This window comes from Macaca fascicularis, chromosome 4 (assembly GCF_037993035.2).
Source record: "Macaca fascicularis isolate 582-1 chromosome 4, T2T-MFA8v1.1".
NCBI classification, from domain to species: Eukaryota; Metazoa; Chordata; class Mammalia; order Primates; family Cercopithecidae; genus Macaca; species Macaca fascicularis.
In genome coordinates this window covers 117,825,404-117,852,385 of record NC_088378.1, presented here as the reverse complement: position 1 = coordinate 117,852,385, position 26,982 = coordinate 117,825,404, and the positions used below count along the sequence as shown (strand labels likewise).

Below are 26,982 nucleotides of genomic sequence, written 5' to 3'. Positions count from 1 at the left end.
CAATGCAGGGAACCCTAATACTAGAAGAAAGCACTTTAGTAAATTTTTAGTTGTTATAGCGCTGAAGTTGCCATGATGTCACCTAATGACTAATGGAACTAAGGAACTAATTTAAGTCTGTTTATGAGATCTTGGCTACAACTGGGGAAAGGAGACAGATTAGCAACTCTTGTGGGTAGAGTTCGATTAGTACTTGGATTTTTCTAGGAAATATATGGGACATCCTGGTTGGGAGAATGCTAGTTACTTTAGAAGTCCAAGGATGGCAGAAAAATATCATGACATTATCAGGAAAGTAATAAATCTGTGGGACATAAAGGGGAAAGGAAAGAGTTGCGTATGTTCAGATGTGTGTAAATGACTTTGTGCAGAGTGTGATATTCTAAATACAAAGAAATTAAAATTGCAATGATTGTGCTGTGAATGGTTATTTAAAAATGTCATTTGCTCCTATAGTATAAATTTGTGTTAAATCAGCATTAAACACACAAAAAAGTCTCAAATAATTAGAATGATTTTTCTTATCTTCAATGATGATGGAAAGAGAAGGATAAAAAGGCATTGTTAAAAGGAGTTAATGAAGAGTAGAACAACTTCAGGGATCTGGTCTGAAATTAGTAGAAATCTAGTCTAGTTTCCTTTAGACAGGAAATACAGGGACAGGATCATAAGGCAATATCAGGTGGATGATAAGCTGAAAAGAATAGATCAGACCAAATTAAATGTAGATGGAGGAATTTGTACTTAGATATTTTTTGTAGATATCAGGGAGCCACAAGATATTTTTTGAATAGAAAGTCATCCAGTTATAGGACGAGAACTGGCTGTGTTTCAGGAAGGAAATGAGGAAGCACAGTTTATGGAATGGTCTCAGGAACGGGGAGTTAAGACTAGAGCCCAAGAGGCAGAACTGACAGTCAAGGTAAGGGAGTAATGAGGGTAAGATTTAATATTGGGAAGTGGAATGGAAAAGTGGAGGCAGTGATAAGAGAGAAAGCTTGGACTTTGGGAATGGAAAGAAAGGTAGGTCTTGAATAGAATGTTAGACTCGTGGAGGTACTTTACCTTATCCTGGTAGACTGTTTTCACTAAAGGCAGTATGCTGCTTTTAATGTTAAAGGTACAGATAGATCTGTATGTTTCAGTTTTGCTGGGGAGCAATTGCATTGATGTTTGTGCTAACAAATGCTACCTGTCATGGAAGAAAATACAAAGTAGGTAGGTTCTTACCAGAGGAAATCCCAGGGTCACCCTACAGTGTAAGCTACTTAGATTAGTTCCAAACTTGAAAAGCTAAATTCTAGCCTTCTTTTCCTTTTATGATTGTGTGACCTTGTAGTTGTTTGTTCTCCTGTATCTTTACCTATTAAGTGGGAATGATTCCTTGCCTGCCTGAAAGGTGGAGGGCTTTTTGTCCCTGCCAGCTCTGTGTCTGTGATTCATACAACTTCGCACTTTCATTGGAAGGGGATCTAGGAATTTGCCCCTGCCTTCAGATTTGGATTCATGCTAAAGATAACATCCTTAGGACCGCCCTGGGATTTAATTGTGAAAAATCACTGGAACAAACGCCTCTGCACTGTGGCAGGTTTAAGTGTGCGTTTCTTTTTCCATGTCATTGTTATAGGAAATAGGAAATCTGAAGAACCTGCTGTGCTTAGATGTTTCTGAAAACAGGTTGGAAAGACTTCCTGAAGAAATCAGTGGCCTGACTTCATTAACGGATTTAGTCATTTCCCAGAACTTATTAGAAACTATTCCGGATGGCATTGGTAAGCATTGGAAATCACTAACTGCTAAACATACTGCCTGCCGTCATCTTGAGCATTTGGAGCACACTTTGATCCTTTGGTCACCACTTTCAGATGCTGAGAATGTGGCTCCTTAAAGTCTCCTTGCTGTTTGTTTTTAAAGAAGGAAAGCAAAGAGCATTTATTACAGCAGAAATTTCTCTATATGCGGATGTTTCTGTCATCCTGGGTTGGTATCTACCTGCTTAAAAGTAACTGCTGTCATTACTTTTAAGCATTGATTCATCTTTACTTCATCTATGTCTTCTCCCAATGATTTCATGAGGGATTAATTACCCCAAGTAATAAAATGTATTTAAGGCATATGAGCAGTGACTAAGAAATTTCTACTTTGGCATCCTAATAGCTTATTTATTTTTATTTATTTATTTTTTTAAGATGGAGTCTTGCTCTGTCACCCAGGCTGGAGTGCAGTGGCGCGATCTCGACTCACTGCAAGCTCTGCCTCCCGGGTTCACGCCATTCTCTTGCCTCAGCCTCCCAAGTAGCTGGGACTACAGGCGCCTGCCACCACACCCGGCTAATTTTTTTTGTATTTTTTAGTAGAGACGGGTTTTCACCGTGTTAGCCAGGATGGTCTCCATCTCCTGACCTTGTGATCCACCTGCCTCAGCCTTCCAAAGTGTTGGGATTACAGGCGTGAGCCACTGTGCCCGGCCAGCATCCTAATAGTTTATGAGAAAATAACTGACTTATTCCATGACCTCAGGGAGGTGCTGGAAGAGTGGCATAACTGAATTGAACCTTTGTTTAGTACATCGATAATCCTTTAACCATTCTGTGCTATTTTCTTTAAAAACAATCAATCCAGACATTTTCTTTACTATGAAGGAACTTATTCCAGTGTGAGAAATAAATGGAGAGAAGGTATAAACAGATACGGACTTGGGAGCTCCATCATAGCAAAGCCACTTTGAAGTTGAAAGAGACTTTATTTAACCATGGAGTTATCATAGGATTGCTGTCTTTAATTTTATTCAGAACATCAAGGAAGCTTCTGAAAGGTTTTCAATAGTTGGAGAACTTGTATGGCAGAGGACCACTGCCTCCGTGGTATGTGGTCAAGATGAAAATTTCAGTAGAAATTCAGACATTGTATTTTGGTTAAACCCGGCTAGAAAATCGATAGGGATTTTGACTCTATGCAGAGATGTTCACTGAGAATCGTTTATGGCATCTGAAAAGGGTTGTAGAGACTGGGCATGTTTTCTTGCTTGGAATGGGAAGCAGCAGAAAGCATGAGAGGATGACTTCAAACGTTTAAAGGACTGCCTTTCAAAGAAAGAGATGTATTACAGCTTTCTGATCAAATGAGCAAAATGAAAGGATTGTGAAGCTCAATTTCATTTAAGAAAGAGCTTTAAAAAGCAAAGATGGCTGGGAATGGCTCACACCTGTAATCCTAGCACTTTGGGAGGCCAGGAGTTTAAGACCAGCTTGGGCATCATAGTGAGACTTCCCGTCTACAAAAAATAAAAATATTAGCCAAGTGGGTTGGCACACGCCTGTAGTCCTAGCTACTCAGAAGCCTAAAGGGGAAGGATTGCTTGAGTCCAGAAGTAGGAGTTTGGGGCTGCAGTGAACCATGATTGTACCACTGTACTCCAGCCTGGGCAATAGAGTGAGGCCCTGTCTCTTAAAAAAGAAAGAAAGAAAAAAAAAAAGGAAAGATATGTTACAAATTCATTTGGGCTGCTTAGTGAAGAAATGAGTACCTTGTCACTAGAAGTATTCAAGGGGAGGCTAGAAGACTGGTTGCCAGGAGACTTCTTTGTTGGGATGAGATGTTTCAGTGCTTGGCTGTGCTATTCAGTATACCCTGCAGAAAATGCTAGTGGGTCTCCTGACAGTGAGGGCAGGTCGAAGCCCTCCAACGACAGCGTTAGGCTATTGACTATGCTAAATAAAGAGCTTAAGAATTGGTTAGTTCTTCTATCTTGCCCTGTGGCTGCACACGAGGCAGGATACACCTTTCGATATTTTTCTTTCTCCAGCTTTATGACTGCGTTAGAATAGAGGCTGTTTTCAGTAGAGAATGAAGGGTGCCGCTTAATCCCATGACTTGTTGAAGTGAGAATCTGAATGACTTTGCTAGTGGCTAGTGGGGACTCTGAGGAGGCTGCAGTAAGACTTGTTCTTCTTTCCCATGAACAGTGGGTATCACCAGGACGTCCAGTCTTCCTGGCCTGAATGAAATAGACTCCGTCTTTAATATGGCTTTCCTGAGGTTACCGCTTTATTCTGGACCTATAGAAATACCGCGCTGTAGGGCTCTTCACTGAGTCATTTTCATTCATAGGTGATTTAATAAACTATTTCCTTTGTTTATTGTAAGGATAATTCTTGGAGTAAAATGAAAGTCTCCTCTGTGCATGAAACACCTCCATGGAGAGAAAGCTGTTTTGTTTTTCTGTAAATTTCTTGGCTTTGCTGTGATGTTTTTATGCTTTTTAAAATGTTTTGTTTCTAATTGCCAATCGTTTTTGATGTTCTAAACAAATTATTTTAACTCCCAACCTTCATGGTCTAAATGATAGAGTTTCATAATGTGAAAAGCTAGATGAGGAAAAAATAAGTAACTGTTTGAAACAAAAAGAACAGCAGATAGGAAATTCCAAGCAGTGATTACGAAAATAATTGTAACTAATGAATTTGATAATAATAATAATACTAATGATGCTTTTACAGGAAAACTAAAGAAACTGTCAATCTTGAAGGTGGATCAGAATAGACTCACACAGTTGCCTGAAGCAGTTGGGGATTGTGAAAGTCTCACTGAGTTAGTTCTTACAGAAAATCAGCTCCTGGTAAGTGTGGTTTGCACATACATCATAGAGACTTACTAGGGTAGATTCTACTTATTTGTAATTTGAGTGGACTAAATGGAAATTTCTTCATATTATATCCCAGAAGGGTCTTACAAAGCAAATGCATGACCTAAAGATCAGTTTTTAATCTGCTTAAGCAAAGAAAGTAGTGCTTAGGTTTCCGTGTTGAGCTTGTGTCCCAGTTGTGGTGCTTCGAATATAGGGACTGAACAAATGCCTCACAGATGTCTCCAGTGAGGTGTGGGGATAAGCTACTCTCAATGGATGTGTTGATGCCCCAGCTGTGGTGCCCAGAGACCACCACTGGGAATATTCATCAGGATTCCTCTGGCCTCTCCTTGGGTTCTTTGAGCAAATGGGAAGAACAGGAGAGATGAGAAAAGAGATGAACATTGTCCAGGAAAAGCCTTGGCAGGATGGGGGCTGGGAAATGCTCTTGATCAGGGAGCCATAGGATGGTATCTAATGGGCTCTGGTTAAGGCAGCTTCTTATTAGAACTTTGGGGTAGAGGAGGGGTTCCTCCACCTGGACCAGGCTTCCACCAGACAAGGGCAGGGGTTATGTGTGCACCCCCTGGCAAAGGGTGGGTGGGCAGGGTGGCAGCAGATCTCAGTTGTCTTTTCCTGTCCTGCTTCCCCCTCTGCTTTTGTCAGTCCTTCAGTTGTCACTTCTTCTTCTTCCCCCCTCTTTTAGTTGTCATATAGCCACTCTGTTTTCTTCAGTTTACTCTCCTACTTTTCTCTTTTCTTTTCTCCATCTTCATTTTGTCACTTTATTTATTTTTTTTTTTTACTCTCTTTTCCCTTTTCCTTTTCCCTTTTCTCCTTTATCTATAAATAGAGTAAGTAATGTTCTTTAGGTAGAAAGAGCAAAAAGGACAGCAAGAAAGGATGGAGTGCACAGATGTGGGTGGGGAGCCCAGTAGCCCCTCCCCTCAGAGAGCTCAAGCAGCCAGCCTCTGGCAGGTGTGGCGGGAGTTACCAAATCTTCCAGTCCTGCTTTGTGATTTTAGGCTTACAAATAGTAATCATAACAACTGTAAAAATAATATTCACCCCTGGATTGCACTGGAGTGTTGAAGACTCCCATGTGGGTGCCAGCCTGGTTCTGGTAGAGCTCTGCTCCCCACTCCAGGATGCTTACCTTTCTCCCATCCCCATAGCCCTCGCTTTCCCCTGCCCATGTGGCACCCTGCTCTGGGTGCTGGTTCCCTGCCTCAGTGCTGTGGCTTCCACGGACATCTAAGCCACTGTCCCAGTGTGGTCCTTGAAGGTGCAGGCAGGGCAGGAATGAATCTTGAGGGTGCAAATTCTCACTCACTTGAGTTGAACAGCATTTATTTCCCTTTACAAGATGTTTCCCTGTTCCCAGGTCTCTACTTTTGATTTCATTCCTTTAAAACAGACTTACCATTTCAACAAAAATTCAGAATACTTAATGTCATACCCCCTAAGTGAACATTACAAATATCTAATATTCAGCAAAAGCTATTGCTTCGGTTGCTGGATGAGATTATATTCTTTAGGTCCTTCCAGAGATCTTATTTACTGTGAGCCATGTTAAAAATATGTGTTACATTAATAATGAAATTGTTATTTTAACAGACCCTACCTAAAAGCATTGGAAAACTAAAGAAGTTGAGCAACTTGAATGCAGACAGAAATAAATTAGTGTCCTTACCAAAAGAGGTATGTGCTTTTAGAGAAATCATGTGATCATAATTATGAAGAAATAATCACAATACATAAGGGATCAAAAATGTCAAATGCTTTGAAAAGACGCATGTGTTGCTTTTAAAGGTGTGAACTCCAATCTGTGAGTATAGAGCCGACTGGAGGAATTATGTCAAAGAATGGTCATCAGTAACATTAAGGAGAGTTGGGAAAGGTGAATTTATAGGATTTTAAACGGGAGAAAGAAAGAGATTGACATTTTGGGTTTGACATACAGAGAATGGTGACACCATTGGCAGAAATGGATTATTTGGGAGTTTGGCAGAGGAAGTGGATGACTTTAGCTTTGATTTTTTAATTTAATGTGGAATTAAGCTCTATCCCATAAGCAATTGGAATTATAAAAACTGATCTCGATGCAACCATATTTCTAGGCAGCGATTTACATTGGGCCATGCTCATGTCTTGGATGAGTTTGAACAAACTCTTCACAAAGGCATACACATAGAGGAAGGTGAATGGGAAGCTAAAGCCAACTTCCTAGGATTTTTTTTTGGTCAGTGGTCTAAGCACGAGAAAACGAGATGCCACCGTCTGTTGTGGAGAGTAGCTGTGTGGACTTAGAGGTATTTAAATTCTGGCAAGGGAGGTGGAAATGCTGACAATGAGGAGGAAGCTTATAGTGGGTCAAACAAGGAGGTGTTTAGTGTGTTGTTTAAAAAGAAGGCTTACAATTAGCCAGGCGTGGTGGTGGGAGCCTGTAGTCCCAGCTACTTGGGAGGCTGAGGCAGGAAAATTGCCTGAACCCGGGAGGCTGAGGTTGCAGTGAGCCGAGATCATGCCACTGCACTCCAGCCCGGGTGACAGAGTGAGACTCTATCTCAAAAAAAAGAAAAAAAAAAAAAAGAAAAGAAAAAGAAGATGACTTACTTTCTATTGGGTACTAGAGGAGCTTGGTTGGAGAAGGATAATACTGAACTTGATTTTTTTATTAGCAATAAAGCTTAAAACTAGCTGTTGATGAGCCTTCTCCTTTGCTGGGTCCTCATCTAGAAGGGTATGGTATTTCCTTGTATGATATGATCACTGGCCGGGTGTAGTTTGCTTCATATTTCTGTTTTGACTTTTTCTAACATCTATTTTGGAGTAATTTCAAAACTGCCATCCAGCCAATCAGAACACGTGGCCTTCTTATTTTCCTATGGCCACATCTCAGGGTATCTGAACTTCCTCTTTCCTTTCCTCATCTTGGTGTTTGGCCCACAGTGTCCCAGTCTTCTCCCTGGGTAAGGTGGCCAGCATTTCTAAATGGAGACATGAGAATATTTACTATAAACATGATCATATTCTGAAACATCTTTTATATGAACACTGGCATCTAAGTAAACTGTTTCCGGCTGAAAGACTTAAGTCTGTTTCTCAGCTAAACTGGGACACAACTAAGAGATTCTACTAATTAGAAAAGTTGGGTTCTAGTTTCTAAGCAATAAACCAAAATACACAGCTGATATTCTGAACAGTTAAATTTACTGTTGCTGGATAGTGGCAGATGGATAGTAGATTGGACATATAAACACACATACAGATGTAGAAAAGATTTCTTTCTTTCTTTTTTAATGCCAGGTAACTGTACTAGATGCTTTCAAGTATTTGTTGTACTTGTTGAATCCTTACAACAGCTTTTGCAGTCATGGTGATTTCCTCATTTTATGAGTGAGGAAACTGAGCCAAGTAAGTTCTTTTTCTTACTTGGGCTCACACAGCTGGGAGTTGGTAGAACCTGACTCCAAAGATGAGTCTCTCAATAAACACATGACCACTTAGGTAATGCAGGCTCAGCCCAACCTTTCCATCTGTGACCTTGAGGTAGGGCAAGCCCCTGATTTGTTAAGGAAAGGCCAAAGTATCTTTAGTTTGGACACTACAGAAAGTTAATACATTTTAGGTTTACTTTCAAGGCAGATCATGAGGAGAGCACTTTTAGGTGTAATGTTAATTCCCAGCAAGTTTCACCACCCATCCCCAGCTTCCCTGATCCCCTGACTGTCTTTCACAAGATTACGTTCTAAACAAGAACCTTTTGGAAATTTACTTTCATAGAACTTTCACCATCATTTCAGCATCAGTTCTCTTTTCACTTTAAAAGAATGAAACGCACTCAAGTGTTTCTGACTAGAGGGTTATATCTAATCCATGCTATGTGTTCACTAAATTTACTAGAACAGTTTTTCATGATGTGAAAAGTGAAAATATCGTGAAAATATTTCTAACTTCAAAGCCTTTTAGTCATATTTTGTCCATTTTCTGAGAAATTATGATTGGTCTTCTGGCATCTGGCATTTTAGAAAGAAATAGTCTGTGCCTTTCCCTTCAGCTGTCTGATAAAGCAGAGAATGTTTAGGTTTTTAGGAATTGGATCTTTTCTAGATCGCCTCCTACTCACACACACTCAGCTCCCAGAGTAGGAAATGTGCTGAGCACATGTCTCCAACTCTCCCACGGATCACAGTTTGCTGCCCAGCAGAAATGGTTGAGTGCTTGCCTCTGACCACTGGGGCTGAGCAGCCAAATCACCGAGAGCCTCCTGATCTCTCATGCATCACGTTGGCCCAGGCAGCACCTTCATGTCATGAGTCTCTGTGCAGTGAGCGTAGTAGGCCCTGTGACTGTGTGTATGTTAGCTCTTCCTCCAAGCTTGATGCCATTTGATCAAATCTTGCATTTTCCTGATTGGATTCTTCCAAAAATGTATTGCTTTCTCTTGAACAGTTAAGTTGCATACATGACATCTCTAAACTGAAAGACTGACCAATTCAATTCATATGCCAAAAACCCATAGTAGTATTAATTGCCATTGGTCTGGTATGCTGTGTAGTTCTTCCTATATTTTGTCCTTTAAAAAAAAAAAATTTATATTATTGTGTGTTGCTAGTTTTAGGGCACAGCTCCTTAGTCTGTAGCAGCATTTATTTGCATTTTTTCCCCAAATGGTTGAGGGGAAAATGTTTGTACTGTGTGGGTCACAATAATGGATTCTGTTTGTGTTTTGTGGTGTTATTTGTAGTAAACATTTGCAAATCAATGAATGTCTTTTGTTTTCTTAATTGTTAGCTGCTTGGAAATTTAGAAAAGTCAGGTAAACTTGTTATCTTGTAAGTATTGTTCAGACCACAGTTGCATCTCTAACTTCCATTCTGCTTCTTAAATGCATGAAGATTCAAATCGGCTGACTGCTTTGTGTGCTCTTCATTATAAAATATTGGACATTTTCCTCTAAATTCAGTTTTTTGGTTTTTTTATGACTGCATGGCCTGGAACCTTATTTTGTTATGTGTTTTTCATGTTTGTTCAGATTATTCACTCTCAAAAGAATGCTTTTCTGTGAATTACATTTTAAGTTATTCAGAAATCTGAAAGGCATCATTTGGCAGCTCATCTGTTTTCACTAAATTGTAAGTTTGTTGGCACAAATCTGTCTCTAATGGAAAGGCTAGATTTGCTTTATTTGCTACACCTGGCATGCCTCTGATTTTTCAAGTCACTTATTTGTGTCTTTTATTTTTCATCCTGTTGCTTAAGTATATATACTTCTGGGAAAAGGAGATTTCTTAAAAACTCATAGTGTTGGTGGAGAGGAGAGTTAAGGAACATACTGTGCAGTAGTATGATTGATTCATGGATAGATGGAGTTGGTGGTATATGTGTGAGCATGAGTATGATGAACAAGAGCCAGACCGTAAAGAATTTTTGGCTAGAAGAAATTGAGCTTATATCCAAGTTTAGAGTCCGTTTTTCTTTTTGTCTCCATTAAGTCTGAATGAAAGTGACGCCAACTAAGCCACACTTACCCAGTGAGATGAGGCAAGATAACATTTGCAGATCATTCATCAAAGCTTTTTTTAATCAGACAACCTGTAAATATTAATTACCCATAAATATTACTATGATACTCAGAAATGCCTGTGGTGATAGAATATTCATTTTGTGGATAGTTTTCTGCCTTCTTCTTATTACAATTTAAAATTATTTCAGTATGTTTCCATTATATTCTAAAATGAATTATTGATTAAAGACATAATATAGAATATAAAAATATTAGATAAAATATAGTTGACCATCAGATTTCAAGATGGAGAAGTCATTCCTAAACTTGAAATAAGTCATTAAAAAATAGTTGATGGATTTGTCTACAGGAAAATTTGATTTCTGATCTTCAAGAAGGTAAAGATAGCCTTTACTTTCTTGAAAGGGGGCAGGGAGACATTTAAAGTATCTTAAATGAGAGATCTGTCTTTACTCTATTAGAAGTTCTTTTACACCAATGAGGAAAAGATGTATTAAATACATCTATAGAGAAGTAGACAAAAACAAAGAAACTTCCACAAAAACCAGCAAGTGATTCACAGAGGAAAAAATAGAAATGGCAACTAATGTGAAACAATTTCAGCCTCATCAGTATTCACAAAAAAATTAATACCAAATTTTGGCAAGGGTGGAGGGAAGTGTATATTATCATGTAAATATAAATTATTATGACTTTCTGGAAGAGAATATGATAATAGTAAAAACTTCAGAAATGTGTATACCCTTTGATTCTGCAAGTCCACGTCTAGGAAAACATTCATGGATATACACTAAGAATGATGCACAAGAACATTTCTCACATTATTCATAGGAACAGCCTACATGTTCCAGGCACCATACCAAGTGTCCATAGAGGCAGCTAACATGTGCCAGGCACAGTGCCAAGGGCTTTTGCATTTATTCTTATCTAATTATCACAACAGTTCTATGAGGTGTAGGTAAATCATTATCAGTGTCCAACAGATTGTGAAACTAAGACTGAGAGAGGTTAAGTAACTTCTCCAGAATCACACAGCAAAGAAGTGGCAGACCTAACTAGCATTGTCTACCCTGGGCAGTTTCTTAAATAATCTGTGATACATCCATAGAAGGAAATAACTATATGGTCCATAAAAGTCCTCTTAGAAACATTGTTAAAGTGTGTATGTAGAATCACAAATGAATGGCAGTGGTACTGGAAGATCGTTCCTTATAACGTTAATACTGATTATCCCTTTGTGGTAAGATTCGATTTTTTTTTCATTGTGGTTTCCTGTGCGTGGATATATGGTTTTTATTTTTCTAATCAATGTAAGGTACTTTTTTGTAATCAGAAAAAAAGAATTCCGTAGCTGTTAGTGGATATTTTGATGTCAGTGGCCCCAGAATTCAGGGAATCCCAAAGCCACATGATTTCCAAAAATGTTTATGAAGTAGGGAACATTTGAATAATATGCCATAGATGATGGAATTTTAAAATTATGTTTCATATTATTTTTGCTCAGATTGCATTTTGGCCAGATTTTAATTATTGTACATTTTTCTTTTTTTGCCAATGGGATGTGGGTTCAATTATGTTACAAATAATATTAAAAGGAATATACTGAAGGAAAGTGACAGTTCCCTTACACTTAAGGCAAGAATTTAAAAAATAGAATATAAACAAAAGTGACTAACGTAGGCTCCCTTTTTGAATCACTGAATCTGTCTCATGATCTTCTCCTTGGGTGAGCTAACCTGCAGGCAATTAATACTTAGTGAAAGTTGACCTGAGCAGAGGTTTGCTCAATAATCTGCAGATCCTATTTTCTTGAGATGGGTTAGATCAATGCCTAACAGCTAAGGAGACACAAAATGGCTGGACAAAGATTCTCAGCTATATTCCATAATTCTCAGATAATCCAAGTCCAACCCCTTGTATTCTGGGAAGGTGCTATTATGTGGTTTAAGGGAGGCTTAAAAATATCAGCTTCCTACATAACTGGTAATAAGTTTTTTAAAGTCTGCTTCCCAGAACTTCTAAATGATACAGATATTTTATCCTGATGACAACTAAGGAACCTGTAAACTCTGCCTCCTGAACCCAAAAGAGAAAGCCAAAATATATATGAATGATGTGTATAATGTCAGTGTTCACTATTATTAATACAAAGTGTCACTGCGATACATCGTTAGGGAGATAGTTTTTTAAAGACATTCAGGTGAGTTCAGGAAAGAGACTGCCAACATCAGTACAGTTCTAAGAACATAGTAGGTATTTAGGTGTTGATTGTACTCATCATTTGGATCTGAGGTTTTTACTTCCCGGAAAAAAAAATAGCTACCACATTTATTTGGCAGCAGCAAAAGGCCAGTTTCTGTGATAGGTGCCAAATTATATACGTGGTTTCATTTAATTTAATCATTATTGTTACTTTTGGTTAAAGTAACACATCCACACCCACAAAACATATGACTGAGCCTAAATTCTAGCCCAGGTCTGTATGATCTCAAAGCATCCACTCCCTCCATCATACCGCATCTCCCTCTGACGTCTAAAATGAACTATATCTTTTCAGTTATGGGTTTGAATGCTTAATAATCTTTTCTAAAAACCAAAGGTTTGTGCCATCCCTTCCTGGCTGATTTGGAAAGAGGGCTGTGTTTGTGTGAATGTTTGCTGGGACAGCATGTGCCTTTGTGGGGTGATTAAGGCATCCCTAGCACACTCTGCAACAACATGTGCTCTTTGTTGGCATTGTTTTTCAAAAACCATAGACAATAGAGATCAGGAGGTCACACTGCCTGCTCTGACAATCCAGAGGGCCTAAGAGGCTCTTGTACGCAATTGCGTTCCACCCCTTGACGTCTCAAATGGGTATGAGATTAGAGTGGGAAAGGAAAAAGAAAAATGAAACAATAACACACAGTAGATAGCTCACACATTTCATTGAAGTTTACACTTTATCTTCCTAAATGATTAATGGATCTTGTCCAGAACATTTATTTAGAGCCCTCTGACCCACTTTAATTAGTTAATTAATTTTTTGGACTATATAATACATGCACATGATACAAATTGAAAATGTTCACATGGTATAGCAGTAGGGCCGCAAAACAGATATCTTACAGGTTGGTGTGGTGGGAGGGCAGTGGACAGCTTCATGACAAGATGCCCACAGTTAAAATGCAGTCCCAGCTCTATATGCCTTCCAGGAGCTGATTATCCCCTCCGGATGATCATATGAATAATAATATCTGCTTTGCCCCCCTTGGGTCACTCATAAATCCTGTCTTTTCAAAGGTAGGTCAGGACGCTAGCAGGGGTCTTCAGCCTCAGCCAGCTGCTGACTTGGAAGCCCTCCTTCAGGGCATGTAGCCGTACCTCTGAACCCCAGCCTCATGCCGAAGCTCCTCCACCTGGGAGCAGGGATGCGGGAAGGGTGCCCCATGGGAACCTAGTCATTCTTTCTCATAAGTAGATCTTTGTCAGGATTGTCTAAATTTATCAGAGACTCTAATAATATTGATCATCAAAGGGATCAGGGTTTTGATTGCTTTCCTTCCATGATATTTCTGGGCATCTAAGTAGAACTGTTGATTCCCTTCCTTAAGGGAGGGAGAATGTGCTCAGCCATATGGGAAATCCAGTTGCACATTTCTTGTAGGACACTATATTGGGGCTATATGTTTATAAAACCTAAGAGAGGCTACTCTGGTGATTCTTACTGGAACAAAAAAGAGTTTTGTTGTCTCCACTGCTGCACATAGAGGCAGGTAACTTTTAAGTAGAGGTCTTTCACAAGTAAGTAAATAAAGTGTCTAAATATACGTAAATGAGAAATTTAGTGGGCAGAGAGGCTATGCATGGTGGGTAGACAGCATGAATACTATACTTGCCAAGTACCCTGAGTGTACATAAACATGTGCAAATTAAGCAGTAACTCAGGTAAATGATCTTAGGGTTCTTCATGTGGTATTTTATGCTCTCAGAGGGTTAGACCATAATTATGAAATAAAGGCAGAGAGCATTTTATTATATGGACCAAAGGGTTCTGTGAAGGCTCTATGGAGGAACAGAGGATGTTTAGCTAATTTTGGATCATTGGTAAGATTTAAAAAGGCATTTCTATAAAAAACAGTGGGATCAAAAATATAAAAATGTATTTAGGGTATAATGAGTAGACCATTTTTGCTGGAATGAGAAATATGTGAATGCGGGGACTAAAGGGGGCAAAATCTAAAAGCCTTTCTACATATCTGGGTGCTTTCCACATGACCAGAGACAAATTTTTTTTTTTTTTTTTTTTTTTTTTTTTTTTTTTTTTGAGACGGAGTCTCGCTCTGGCCCAGGCTGGAGTGCAATGGCCGGATCTCAGCTCACTGCAAGCTCCGCCTTCCGGGTTTACGCCATTCTCCTGCCTCAGCCTCCCGAGTAGCTGGGACTACAGGCGCCAGCCACCTCACCCGGCTAGTTTTTTTTTTTTTTTTTTTTTTAAGTAGAGACGGGGTTTCACCGTGTTAGCCAGGATGATCTCAATCTCCTGACCCTGTGATCCGCCCGTCTCGGCCTCCCAAAGTGCTGGGATTACAGGCTTGAGCCACCGTGCCCGACCTGACAAATGTTAGCCTACATTTACTTATATATTTATTTTTCTTTTATATACATTATGGTTAAATATTGTGGTTCAATACATTATTTTGAAATCTTTATATTTTTAAGGGAGGAAATAAAAAGATTATGTATGAAGGTAATTATGTAGCCATTTACAAATCTGCGTTCTGCTTTTGAGGATATTATATACATATATTAAACACATGTATAAATAGAAAAGGGCAGAAGATATATTCAGATAGCATTAACCATTCAAGTCTTGTGCTCTTTCTCAAGTGGGAGCCTCTGGAGTAGTATTTTTCCATGTGTTGGAGAGACATCAATAGGTTCCTTCATGAGCCCTTCCTAGCAGTTGTCCTTAGTCAGGAGAGTGAGTACAAGAAGAATGTAGTACTTTATGGAGTCCTGCAGAATGTTGTGTCTGGGATCGAGCTATTTTTCTGCCCTCTTGATTCAGTTTTCCTGACTGTAAAAACCACCACCAATTTGTTAAAGAGAATCATTGGATTTTTGTGTGTGTTTATGTTCCTTTTTGAAGACCAGACTCATACAAAACTCAGTTACCTTTAAATTGCTTACTTTTAAAAAATGGTAATCAAATTTGGTATGGATGGAGGTGTTGATCTGTGTGCCTTTACGAGCAGGCCACGGCTAAAGAAATGGATGTATAGATTTACTCCGTTCACTTTTTGTGAAGATACTGCTGATTTTACATCCATCAAAAAAAAAGTGAATTTACCACATTAATTTGTGAATGACTAAAAGCTATTAAAAGATGTATGGTGGAAATTAATGTACTATATAATCTGTAAGATACCCCTTTTTTTTGAAAAAAAAAACATGGAGAGTGCTGAAGTTAATATAATGGGCAAGTCTTGAATTGTGTGTTTATCAGGATCACCTTTGACCTAACTTTTGAAACTACAATTGTTAAACTTGCATATTACCACATAGTATTTTTCTGGATTGTATAGTTTGGTTAACATATTTAACAGATGCAGTTGGGTTAGATATCAGCAGTGGAAAATGATTTCTTCTTTAGAATAAAATTTTTAAAGTGTATCATTGATTTTCTTGATTTAATTTAGAACATGTACATCTAACGTTTCACAGAGATTTTTATGAACATATAGGGCTGTGTTTTGTATGATTTAAATTAATGATTATTGATCATCAGTGAGACCAGTGAGTTATGTGGTATAAGTTTATGCATCCTTTTTATACTGTTTGGTAAACAAGGTACTCTGATCCTACTCCATCTCCCCTAGAAAACTGGAAAAAAAGATTTATTTCCTTTCTCACCATAGATCGGCGGGTGCTGCAGCCTCACTGTGTTCTGTGTGCGTGACAATAGACTAACTCGGATACCTGCAGAGATGTCACAGGCAACAGAACTTCATGTGCTGGATGTGGCAGGGAACAGGTAAGCCTGTTGTATGCTTTGCTTGAGGGAAACAAATATGCATACATCCCAATCTTTGCGTGCATCTTCAAATTTTTGTCTTTGCTTTATCTTACAGAATATGATCCCAATTTTTCAAATGACCTAGGCCTCAGGGAGTTCTTCATATGGGGGCTAGAGTGCTTGAGCCCAATGGAGCAGAGAAAGGGGAAACCTGAGCATGGGTTAAAGTGTCAGTGGACACTTTTGTAGAAATGCTTCCCGGAATGATGGTACAATGATGCCAGGGAAAGAGCACTGAACTAAGAATGGGGAGACTTGGGTTGTGGCTTAGCTCTTCTAAGTAGCTTTTGTAAGTCATCATGGGCTTCAGAGTTTCCTCACCTGGAAAGTGAGCACAAATGAGTTCGAACTCAGTTTTAACCAGGGGACCTTGACATACTGACTCTGAACCCCCTGAAAATACAAACAAAATTGTGTATTTAGGGAAGTGTTTATAGCTAATGTCAGAATCTCCAAATGATTCATAATACAAAAAAAGTTCAGAGCTGCCAGACTAGTATCCCCAAGGTCACAGCGTCACCATTTCTCAAGTTCCGGAGCAGAGGTCATGTTGGACTGAGCGCCATTTTCTAGAATATGCCTGTTCATCATCTTTGTGGAACACATTTGTTTCCGTCATTCCGAGCTAATTTCAGCGCCCTAAATGTCATATGCGCCTTCTCTGTGAACAGAAACAGGCTATTCTTTCTATTGGGGACCCTCTTCTCTGGCTCCTTGACTCTCTTCTTCATCACTCAAGCTTTATTTTCTTGAGGGAGCCTCCTTTCTGAGTTCGCATTTGGGAAAATTCCCCTGCCATGGCAGTCACAGTACCATGTGAGAATTGCCAGTTTTCATATGGGTAACCCTTCTAAGCCTGAAGTTACCTAAAGTTAGATGTTCTTCTGGTTTATGTGTCATTGTATCACTTGTCAGATGCAATGACAGAGTGCCTGGCACATAACAGATGCCATTTTCAGTGGAACAAAAATGTTAATAGTTTTACAGGATGAATAGCAGGTCACTGCAGGATGGCTTATATTATAGGCTTCCTTGCCAAAAGGAATTAAAAATTGCTTTTGAGTGTAATATAGTTAGGAGAAAAAGGTTCAACTGCTTGGGGGAAGATGATCAATGATCTTAAATGGTAAAGGCCAGCAGTCTAAAGAGTGTTTGGGAGACTGTCTTCTGAGTGCTGATTAGCTGATCATTTTGGTCAGGCACAGGTCACCATTTTTTATTCTTGCTAATGGATTATAGACAGCAGGGCTAAATAAACAGCAGTTCTCAGCTGGAATCTAGAGGTGAGTTATAGCCTCAGGCAATGCTCACCTTTTCAAAGTTAATGCTTTCAGGACATCTTGATAGATTCTTAAGACCACTAACTGGTTGCCGGAAACCCAGGATTAAATTGAGTTGAACCTCAGATTTCTGCTGAACTAAGCAGAACTAAGGCATGAGCCTTTACAGCTTGAGGAGGATACTTCTTTCCTGATCTTTATCCTCTAGCAGTAGAAACTCAATGAGTCAACATTTGCTGGTTCTTGCCACACTACTGAGCATGAATTTGCATCAATTCTTGAGCAGAAAGATGCCTGTGATGGCGAAAAACTGTTTTTACATGAATGAAGGCCCCATTTCTCCAGTTCTCAGAAAAAGAGAAAGTTAAATTTTTATTATGCTTGGGCTGGGATGGAGAAAACCCAGTTAAAAAGTCGAGTTACACAGTTGTCATTTGAGTCAGTTAAGTGTGTCATTTAGTCCATGCATACGTATGTAGATTCATAATCAAATTTTTTTTTTTTTTTTTTTTTTTTTTTTTTTTTTTTGAGACGGAGTTTCCCTGTGTCTCCCAGGCTGGAGTGCAGTGGCGTGATCTCGGCTCACTGCAAGCTCCGCCTCCCGGGTTCACCCCATTCTCCCGCCTCAGCCTCCCAAGTAGCTGAGACTACAGGCGCCCGCCACCACGCCCGGCTAGTTTTTTGTATTTTTAGTAGAGACGGGGTTTCACCATGTTAGCCAGGATAGTCTCGATCTCCTGACCTCGTGATCCACCCGCCTCGGCCTCCCAAAGTGCTGGGATTACAGGCTTGAGCCACCGCGCCCGGCCGATTCATAATCAAATTTTAAGCCTATTAAAATATTTAATCACTGCTTATTAAAAGTATCAGTATAGAAACTAATTTTTTTAAAAAGGGCTACCTGGTCAGCCTTTTAGCTTGCAGAAATGTCATACCATAGGATATCATACTAAATCATATTAAATGTAACAGAAGCTTCTGCCTCTTCTTTCAAGTATATGAAAATAACACATGGCAGCAGGAAACGTACACTGTGAGTTTCTAGAAACTTTCTTTTGGAGTTTGGTAGGATAAATTATAGCAAGGATGACTATAACCTGTCACTTGGAAACTAAGTATTAAACCTTCTGTGACAGTAAAGAAAATGTCTTATATCATCAGTTACCCGAGCACAGAACACAAAATTCCTTAATACTTAGACTCTCTCCCATAGGAATATCCATCAAGTGTGCAAAACTCAGCATTTGAGGATTTTCCTTACTTGCAATATTAGTAGTACTGAATATTAGAAACAATGGTTGTCAATTGGAAAATAGGAAATAGCTTACACTTTTTAATTTTATACTATGTACGTATTACCCAGTCCAAAGAATTAAAAATATTAAAAGACAAACAACAGCATACTGTTGTGGAATACTAAGCAGTCAAAGAATGAGATATTTCTCTGTGCAGTGACACAGAAAGAGACCCAAGATACTGAGTGAAAAGGGAAAATGTTGAGCAGTTTATAGAGCTCTCATTTTGGTGGGGTTTTTTCCTTAAAAAAGAAAAAAAAATCACTTATTTGTGCATTGTACCCAAATACTAATAGTAGTTCCCCTAGATGAGACTTGAAGGTATAGGGAGTTTTCATTTTAGATATTTTAGTATTGTTTAATTTTTTGCCAGTTATGTTCTCAATTTATATATATTTTTAAACATTTTTGAAAAGTTTGCTTAAAACTAAAAATTCTGGTAGAAAGTAACAGAAAGATGAAACATTACATTGTAAGGCGTATTCAGTCACTGGTGAAGTTAATATTAATCAGTAGGCCATGCTTAGATATTAAATAAATTTGAGAAGGCAGTTGCTATAGTAGTTCACAGGCATGGAAGGTCACTTGGGGCTGGGTTGGTCATGGATATAACTGGAGACAAGAGGCTTACAGTTTGGTCATTCATTTGCTTTAGTTCTTGTACCATTGGTGTGAATAGTAACCACAAGTTTTTTATTTCTGGGCGCATGTGGTCCTAAATAGAACACAGAGATGCCTATGGGCTGTGGTTTCTTGTGTGTTGATTCTGTTTATTCTATAGTGTACAGAAGGTACCAGAATAAACCAAAAATGTATTATTAGCTCCTTTGGAAAGCAGGAATGTATTTCTCATCGATTTTCTGACTTGTAGCTGGGATGGTTTACCCAAGAGAGACAGAAAAGCATGTGTATGTCTTTTTTTCCCCAGGCTATAGTGAGTTAGAGGATTAGCCAGCCGGCAGAATCTCAGTGGGCAGACTGTTCAGGGAACAGGGTGTTTTTTTCTTTTGGACACCACTGGCAACACTTCTGTCCGCAAGACAGTGGGCAGCTCATATGTGGTGTGGACTCAGTCAGCAGCAGCCACATTCAAGCTGGCACTTTGATTCTTTGCAGCAAAACTGGTGTTTCAGGCAACTCATTAATCTGAGTTGAAATATGTTGATAAGATTTGTTGTTGTAGAGTCTAGTAATTTATTTAGCTTTTGTCATATGGTTTGTCATCCTTAGAAGTTATTTATTAGTATTATCGATGCTCTTTTTAGCCTCTTATTTATACTTTTGCTTTAACATTCAGCTGGCTTCTAGTCTGAGAAGTTACAATGACCACGTTTGAGTATCTGTGTTTTGTGCCAGTTTTCAAGTCTTGATTTTTTTTCTTTCTGTTCTCATGAGTAACACAGGTACAGATGCTGACTGTAAGTGTCTTGCCCAAGACTTGAAACTTTAAACATTCTAGTGGATGTTAGCTTGCTTCCTCTTTTAAAAGATAGACGAGAAAAATTTTAAATAAATTATATTTTTGTTCAATAAAATGAAAGAGTTTGATGTACTTGAAACTTTAACAGTGTATAATGCCTATTTAAAAAATCCTTGTCACAGTACCTGGCAAATACATGTTTTTAACTTTCTTGCATTTGAGTTTACATGTATGTAACGTTCTTTGGATAGAAAGAGAAAGAATTTTTGTATAAGCAGAAGATATTTCAGTTCTATCCCTTAAAGAACAAATATCTCAGAGTAAGAAGAAATGTAATTGTGATTCTGCTATTCCCTGTGGTTCCCTCAGGTGTCCTTCTCTAACTGTGAGCATATGGTGGCACCGGGTGGATTCTAGGATTTGAAAATATGTATTTCTGACCTCATACTGCTCTCATTAGTGAAATATTATAATGTACAATTCATAGTCTTTTCAAGAGTACTTTAACATAAGCAGTTCTCGTGGATACACTGGCTTAAGAACCTCACTCCCACTTAAGTTACAGTTTCACAGTACTTCCTCAGTATTGCACCCAATACATATGCATGAGATGGACTCAGCCTTTACTGGACTATTGTTAAGGAAAAGAAAATATTTTCTCATCTTTGAAACTAACACAGAAATCTTGCAAAATGTATTGTTACTGTGAAAAGTTTGTTAATGGTGCTTTTGTTGTTAATACTGTCCGTGCACTCTTTGATTTTTTTTTACTTCTTTTATTAAAGTAATTTAACCAGTTTATGCCTACCTTTTCCTCTGATTAGTTTTGTGTTATTGGAATACAGCTTCTTTTCATATCTTTAGAGAGTTCTAGTTTATTTCCCATAAGTTCTGTCAATTGAAATGGTATGTGCGTCTGAGAATTCACTGTTAGTCTTTTGGTAAGATGTATAGGTAGATTTCCTGCTAATGTTAACTGGAAATAGGTGTACATATGATTTCTGGCAGTGGTCTTTACTAAATAGATTCTACGGGTTGCAACCAATCTGTGAAGTCTTTGTGCAAACATAAAAATAAAACTAATCTTTAGGTGTCACATTATAACATTTAAAGTACTTTCATACGTACTACCTCATTTGAAACTGAAATAATCTGATATAGATTTTAATTGTCACCTAGGACTCTGAGAAGTAAGAGCTTCTAGAAACTGAGAGATAAAGGTTTAGAAGGGAATACCTGAAATAATCTCCCTAGAGAAACTAGATGGAGTCCATACAAAATGGGGTTTAATCTTTATTTTGGCTGCAACTTAAATGCTTTGACACCCCAGGCACCTCCTTCCTCTTGGCGTGATTCATCAGGTGCTCCTGGAAACAGGTAATCCCGCAGCTTCAAAACCAGCCCTGTCAGTGAGGCTGTCGCCATCAGAGGTAAAGAACCTCCTCTGGGTCCTTCCAAAATCACCTTGACTTTTTTTCTCTCTTTACATTGAAACCTAGTACAAGACCCTAAAAATGTGTCCTACAATTTTCTCTCTCTTTTTTTTTTTTGCCCTGTAATCTGGAGGTTCTCATGGGAGAAGTGAGAGCAGAAAAGGGAAGCACAGGGACCTACTGAAGAATCCACTTGCAAAGAGTATGTCAAGTGTCTTAAAAACATAACATCGTTTTTACATTTTGAAACCAATCTCAGGAAGCTGTTTTTAATTTTTCCTCATTTTATGGATAGGGATTGATTTGATTATAAAATTTGAGGTTGTAATGTCTCTTTTTTTAAAAAAAAAAAAAAATAGGTTGCTGCATCTACCTTTATCCCTGACTGCCTTGAAGTTGAAGGCTCTGTGGCTATCTGACAACCAGTCCCAGCCCCTGCTTACATTCCAGACAGACACAGACTACACCACGGGAGAGAAGATTTTAACCTGTGTCTTACTTCCTCAGCTGCCTTCTGAACCTACTTGTCAAGGTGAATTTAATTTAAGGACAGTATTCACAGGGCCACGAGATTGAGTAGGACCTAATGTCTGTCCATAAGGCCTCTTACTCCTTCATGTGATTGTGTTATATCCAGTCTGCACCTAGAGCCGGCTCGGGTGAGGACACTGTGGGACTCTTCCGGAAAGGTTACCCTACATCCTTGCAGAAGGGCCGCTCATATCTACTTATCATGTTTGAAATTCCATAAGCAGTTTTTTGGTTTTGAATTATAGCTAAGGCTGAAAATACAATACTTCTAAAAGTGGTAACAGAGTCTCTTAAAATCCAAACTGATAGTTCAGGGGATTAGTACTAACACCACTGGCATACTGTTTTTAAGCCATTGAATTATTTTGAGTCATTGTATCTTTGTTTTGTAAACTGCGTGGTTAAAAAAAAATTCACGTTAACATCAAAATGCTATCATAAACCCTTTGCTGAGGGCTGGGCTTGGTGGAGGGGAACCGGAGTGCCCTGGGGGAATGGGAGCCCAAGTGGGAGGACTTTAAGACCCTAAGGGAAAACGTGGTAGAGTGTGTTACTGAGGAAAGTACTGGTGTCCAACCTGTGCGGCCACATCACTGTCAGGACAGTTTTGAAGTTGCATAAAATAAGTATTTTAAAAGGGACTCTAAATTATGACATTCTGTGATGAAATATTAAACATATTAATTTAGCAGATATTTTATATGATCTCAAATAGAGTTATACATCATTAAAAAAGAAGGGGCAACCTTGCCCCAGGCCTTTTTCTTTTTGTTTTTGAATTTTGTGTGTGTTTGTGTTTTAAAGCCAAACTTGCCACAGAACACCACCCTTATTTCTGGCGTTCTACCCCTGGGGTCCTCCGCATAGATTCTGCCTTGTCAGCTGCAAAGTTCATGGCTTTTACCGGTCACATGAACCACAGTTCCCTGCTGATGTGGTCTTTGTCACTGCAGAGAATCTGCCTCGCTGTGGTGCGCTGGAGAACTTGGTAAATGATGTCTCTGATGAAGCCTGGAACGAGCGTGCTGTCAACAGAGTCAGTGCAATCCGATTTGTGGAGGATGAGAAAGATGAAGAAGACAATGAGACGGTATGGAAATGCAGATTCTTTGCCTCTGTGGAAGTTCAAAATTAAAAGATTGAGAATGGCACCTAATTAGGATATTCTTTATTTTCAATTAGTATGTTCTCTGCCTTGCCTTGCCTTCAGCATTTAAGAATTTTTTTAGAAGACAAAACTAGGTAATTCTAGGTACTCAGTCACAAAAGGTAAATGAGGCAAATGGAACTCATTTTTTTTTTTTCTTTTTTGAGACAGAGTCTCCCTCTGTCACCCAGGCTGGAGTGCAATGGAGTGATCTCAGCTTACTGCAACTTCCACCTCTTGGGTTCAAGCCATCCCCCGACCTCAGCCTCTCAAGTAACCTCTGCCTCCCGGGTTCAAGCGATTCTCCTGCCTCAGCCTCCTTAGTAGCTGGGATTACAGGCACCTGCCACCACACCCAGCTAATTTTTTGTATTTTTAGTAGAGACAGGATGTCACCATGTTGGTCAGGCTGGTCTTGAACTCCTGACCTCAAGTGATCCACCCATGTTGGCCTCCCAAAGTGCTGGGATTACAGGCACCTGCCACCATGCCCCTCTAATTTTTGTATTTTTTGTAGAGATGGCATTTTTACCATGTTGTCCAGGCTGGTCTACAGTTCCTGGACTCAAGTGACCTCCCCACTTAGCCTCCCAAAGTGCTGGGACTACAGGCGTGAGCCACTGTGCTCGGCCTCTTATTGTTGTGTTGTGCTGCTTTTATGGTGCTGCTTTTTATTTGTGATAGTTTTCCCTCCCACTGAAACATTTTTTTTTTAATTGTTCCCAGTGAATGCTGTCTCTTCCCATATTGACTCCATTTACTTGCCATGATTTGACTTAGTGCCAGACCTCTGTGCCTTCTTCATGTAACCAGCTCACCTTAGTCTTCTTGTAGAGGGCTTAGGATCTTAGTTGGATTAGTTAACAAGTTTTTGTTCAGAAATTGGAAAATACCAGTCACCCTTACTTTCATCTGTACTTGAAAATGTCTCTCAGACATCCAGCATCTCTAGGTGTTGGTGACAAGGCTTGACATCTTCCTAGCAGTTGACTTTGGTTTCTTAAATTCCTTAAACTAATTGAGATTTTTCCTAAGCAGAACTTAAGAGGGTACTTGCAGCCCCCAAAACAAAGGCAGTTTTTAAATTTTTGCCTACAGTCTTTGTTATTACAGTTGTCACCAAATGGGATTTTAGGCTATACAATCATAAAGGGCAAAACGCAAATTAGGGATGATAAAATTACTCACTGTCAATGACTCTTTAATACTCACCTCAAGACTTGTTAGAGTGTGATTATCACCAGTTACTTCATTGCCTCTTCCAGTATTTTGTTAAGCTAGTTTGGTTCCCCCTAAAGCGCTTGGATAGGCCGTTTAAAAGATGTACACGCTGTTTTATGAGCTAAAGATCATGTATCATATTAAATAATATTTTAAAAATTACTCATACCCTGTTACTTCCAGTCTTTATTAGAAGAGTGTGAACTTTCATCAGTAGGTCATAGAAATAGTACACACAGCAGCAAAATAAGAAAAGGAAATATTTCCCTCTTGATTTCCTTCTTCTTGCATGCCTCAAGGGTTGAAAAAAGCCAGAATCGCTTTGGGTAATAGTAGAACATTATAGTGACTTTAATTTAGGATTTTTTATTTACTCTTTTATCTTTTTCTTTCCCCACACCCTATAATTATGTCCTAAATTTTAAAATAACTGTTCTTGCTGCTTATGGAGATTTTTATTTTATAGTAATTTCATATATTTATAAGTATTCTTTTATTCTAAAAGTAATCCTTCTATAGTAACGAGGTAAGTTATATGGAACACTTTCCCTTTCCCTTAACTACCAGTGAGCAGTTGATAAATGCACATACCTCCAAAGAAAGCTTTTCCACCCGCTTTAACTCAGAATTTCTAAGAAGGTAACATTTGTATTGGAATGCAAATGCCTTGAAGCTGCATGTTTTGAAGAAGTAGTGGAATAAAACCAAAACACTCACTCCACTGTTTGTTTTTAGAGAACACTTCTAAGGCGAGCCACTCCACACCCAGGGGAGTTAAAGCACATGAAAAAGACAGTGGAGAATTTACGGAATGACATGAATGCTGCTAAAGGACTGGACTCAAACAAAAACGAGGTCAATCATGCCATTGACCGAGTGACCACTTCTGTGTAGAGTTTCACCTCCGAGTTTTACCTCCTGCGTCTTCCTCTGCTGTCCAGACGTTCCTGTCTGCTTCCGGGGAGCCTCACGTGCTCCTTGTCTTAGCTAACCAGCCCCCGCGTGCCATCCTCCCGTGGAGTGTGGGGAAGCTGCTGTCTCCCAGGAAGTGCCTTACTCGTCCCGCAACCAGTCAGCCACCAGTGGTCTCCCGGCGTGATTTTTTTTTTTTTTAAATTTCAGTTGTTTGTAATAAGTAGAATACACTACTGTAAACATACGACCTTTGTTTTTGTCTTATGTTGGGATAAGGGAGAGCAGAAAGGGGAATTTTTATCCTACTCCCTTCCATAAAGTGCTGGGACATTTTGAATCCCCCAGGTTCCCTTGGACCTACTGATGAGAGATAGTTTTATGTATGGGGAAAAATGGATACTTTTTAAACCTTTTTTGGCAGCTCAGATGGTGTAAATTTTAAAATTTTGTATAGGTATTTCGTAACAAAAATATGTATTTCTTTTTTGTTATTTTATCTTGAAGACGGTACATATTTTAGTATTTGTGCAGAGAAACAAGTCCTAAAGTATTTGTTTTTATTTGTACCATCCACTTGTGCCTTACTGTATCCTGTGTCATGTCCAATCAGTTGTAAACAATGGCATCTCTGAACAGTGAGATGAGAATAGGAATGTGGTATTTTAAAGCAGTGTTGTATTTTAATCAGTAATCTACCTGGCGGATTTGTTTTTAACCAAAAAGATGAATTATCAATGATTTGTAATTGTATCGGTTGATTTTTTTTTGAAAAGATGAACCAAAGGATTTGACTGCTAATATTTTATTCCTTACACTTTAACTTTTTCTGAATAAGTCTCTCATAATGAGCGCAGTGTCAGACTGCACCTACTCTGATGGTATGTGCCATTTGTAAAATAAAATAGATCAGAAAAGCACAAAAAGAGAAAACTGGTTCAGACATTCAGTGGGCAAATAAATTATGTACTGCAAAAGAATGATTTTTATTCAAGAAAGCTTTAAAAGTTTTATATCCAGATATACAACCACAATAAAGCAAAATAACCTATCAAAATAGAAATGTTGCTATCTTTATAAGTGCAATTTAATTTGTAAATAGAGTTTGAATCAAAGTATCAGAAAATACTGCTTCAAGATTTAATTTTAAATCTGCAAATTTAAGGGATATTGGGAAAAGTTTTGGTGTGTTTCTGTTGACTTCTTTTTTGTATGCTGTGATAAAAGAGAAATGAAAAGTGCCAGTCACTGTGTGGTGTCTAGGAAAATCATATATATATTTTTTTTCTCCAAGAAATAAATTCTTCCTGGACGTTGGCCATACAGCTTTTAAAAATTATTACTTTGTATGTTCAAGTGATAGCAGGTAGCCAAATTCTTTGGCAGTGTGCTCTGGTCTATTACATATTTAAATTACCCATCAGTTGTGAGTGACCTCCTGTGGGACTTGCATTCACACAGGGCAGAGCCCAGAATTGCCTTTGACTCTGGCTGGTAATTTTGGGTTGTGGCAGTCTGGCCAAGTGGA

The 26,982-nt window shown here is 38.8% G+C and overlaps 1 protein-coding gene across 2 annotated transcripts in view; it reads left to right on the top strand.

The window, feature by feature from the left end:
• The window catches only part of LRRC1 (leucine rich repeat containing 1), a 129,418-nt gene extending 102,907 nt beyond the window's left edge, over positions 1-26,511 (top strand). For both annotated transcript variants that reach the window (XM_045391055.3, XM_005552718.5), the window contains 7 exons: positions 1,628-1,772; positions 4,500-4,618; positions 6,245-6,328; positions 16,058-16,173; positions 22,003-22,175; positions 23,128-23,264; positions 25,278-26,511. In XM_045391055.3, coding sequence (XP_045246990.1) covers positions 1,628-1,772; positions 4,500-4,618; positions 6,245-6,328; positions 16,058-16,173; positions 22,003-22,175; positions 23,128-23,264; positions 25,278-25,436 — 933 coding nt within the window. In that variant the 3' untranslated portion in view covers positions 25,437-26,511. The remainder of the gene's footprint in view (positions 1-1,627; positions 1,773-4,499; positions 4,619-6,244; positions 6,329-16,057; positions 16,174-22,002; positions 22,176-23,127; positions 23,265-25,277) is intronic.
• The last annotated feature ends 471 nt before the right edge of the window (positions 26,512-26,982 follow it).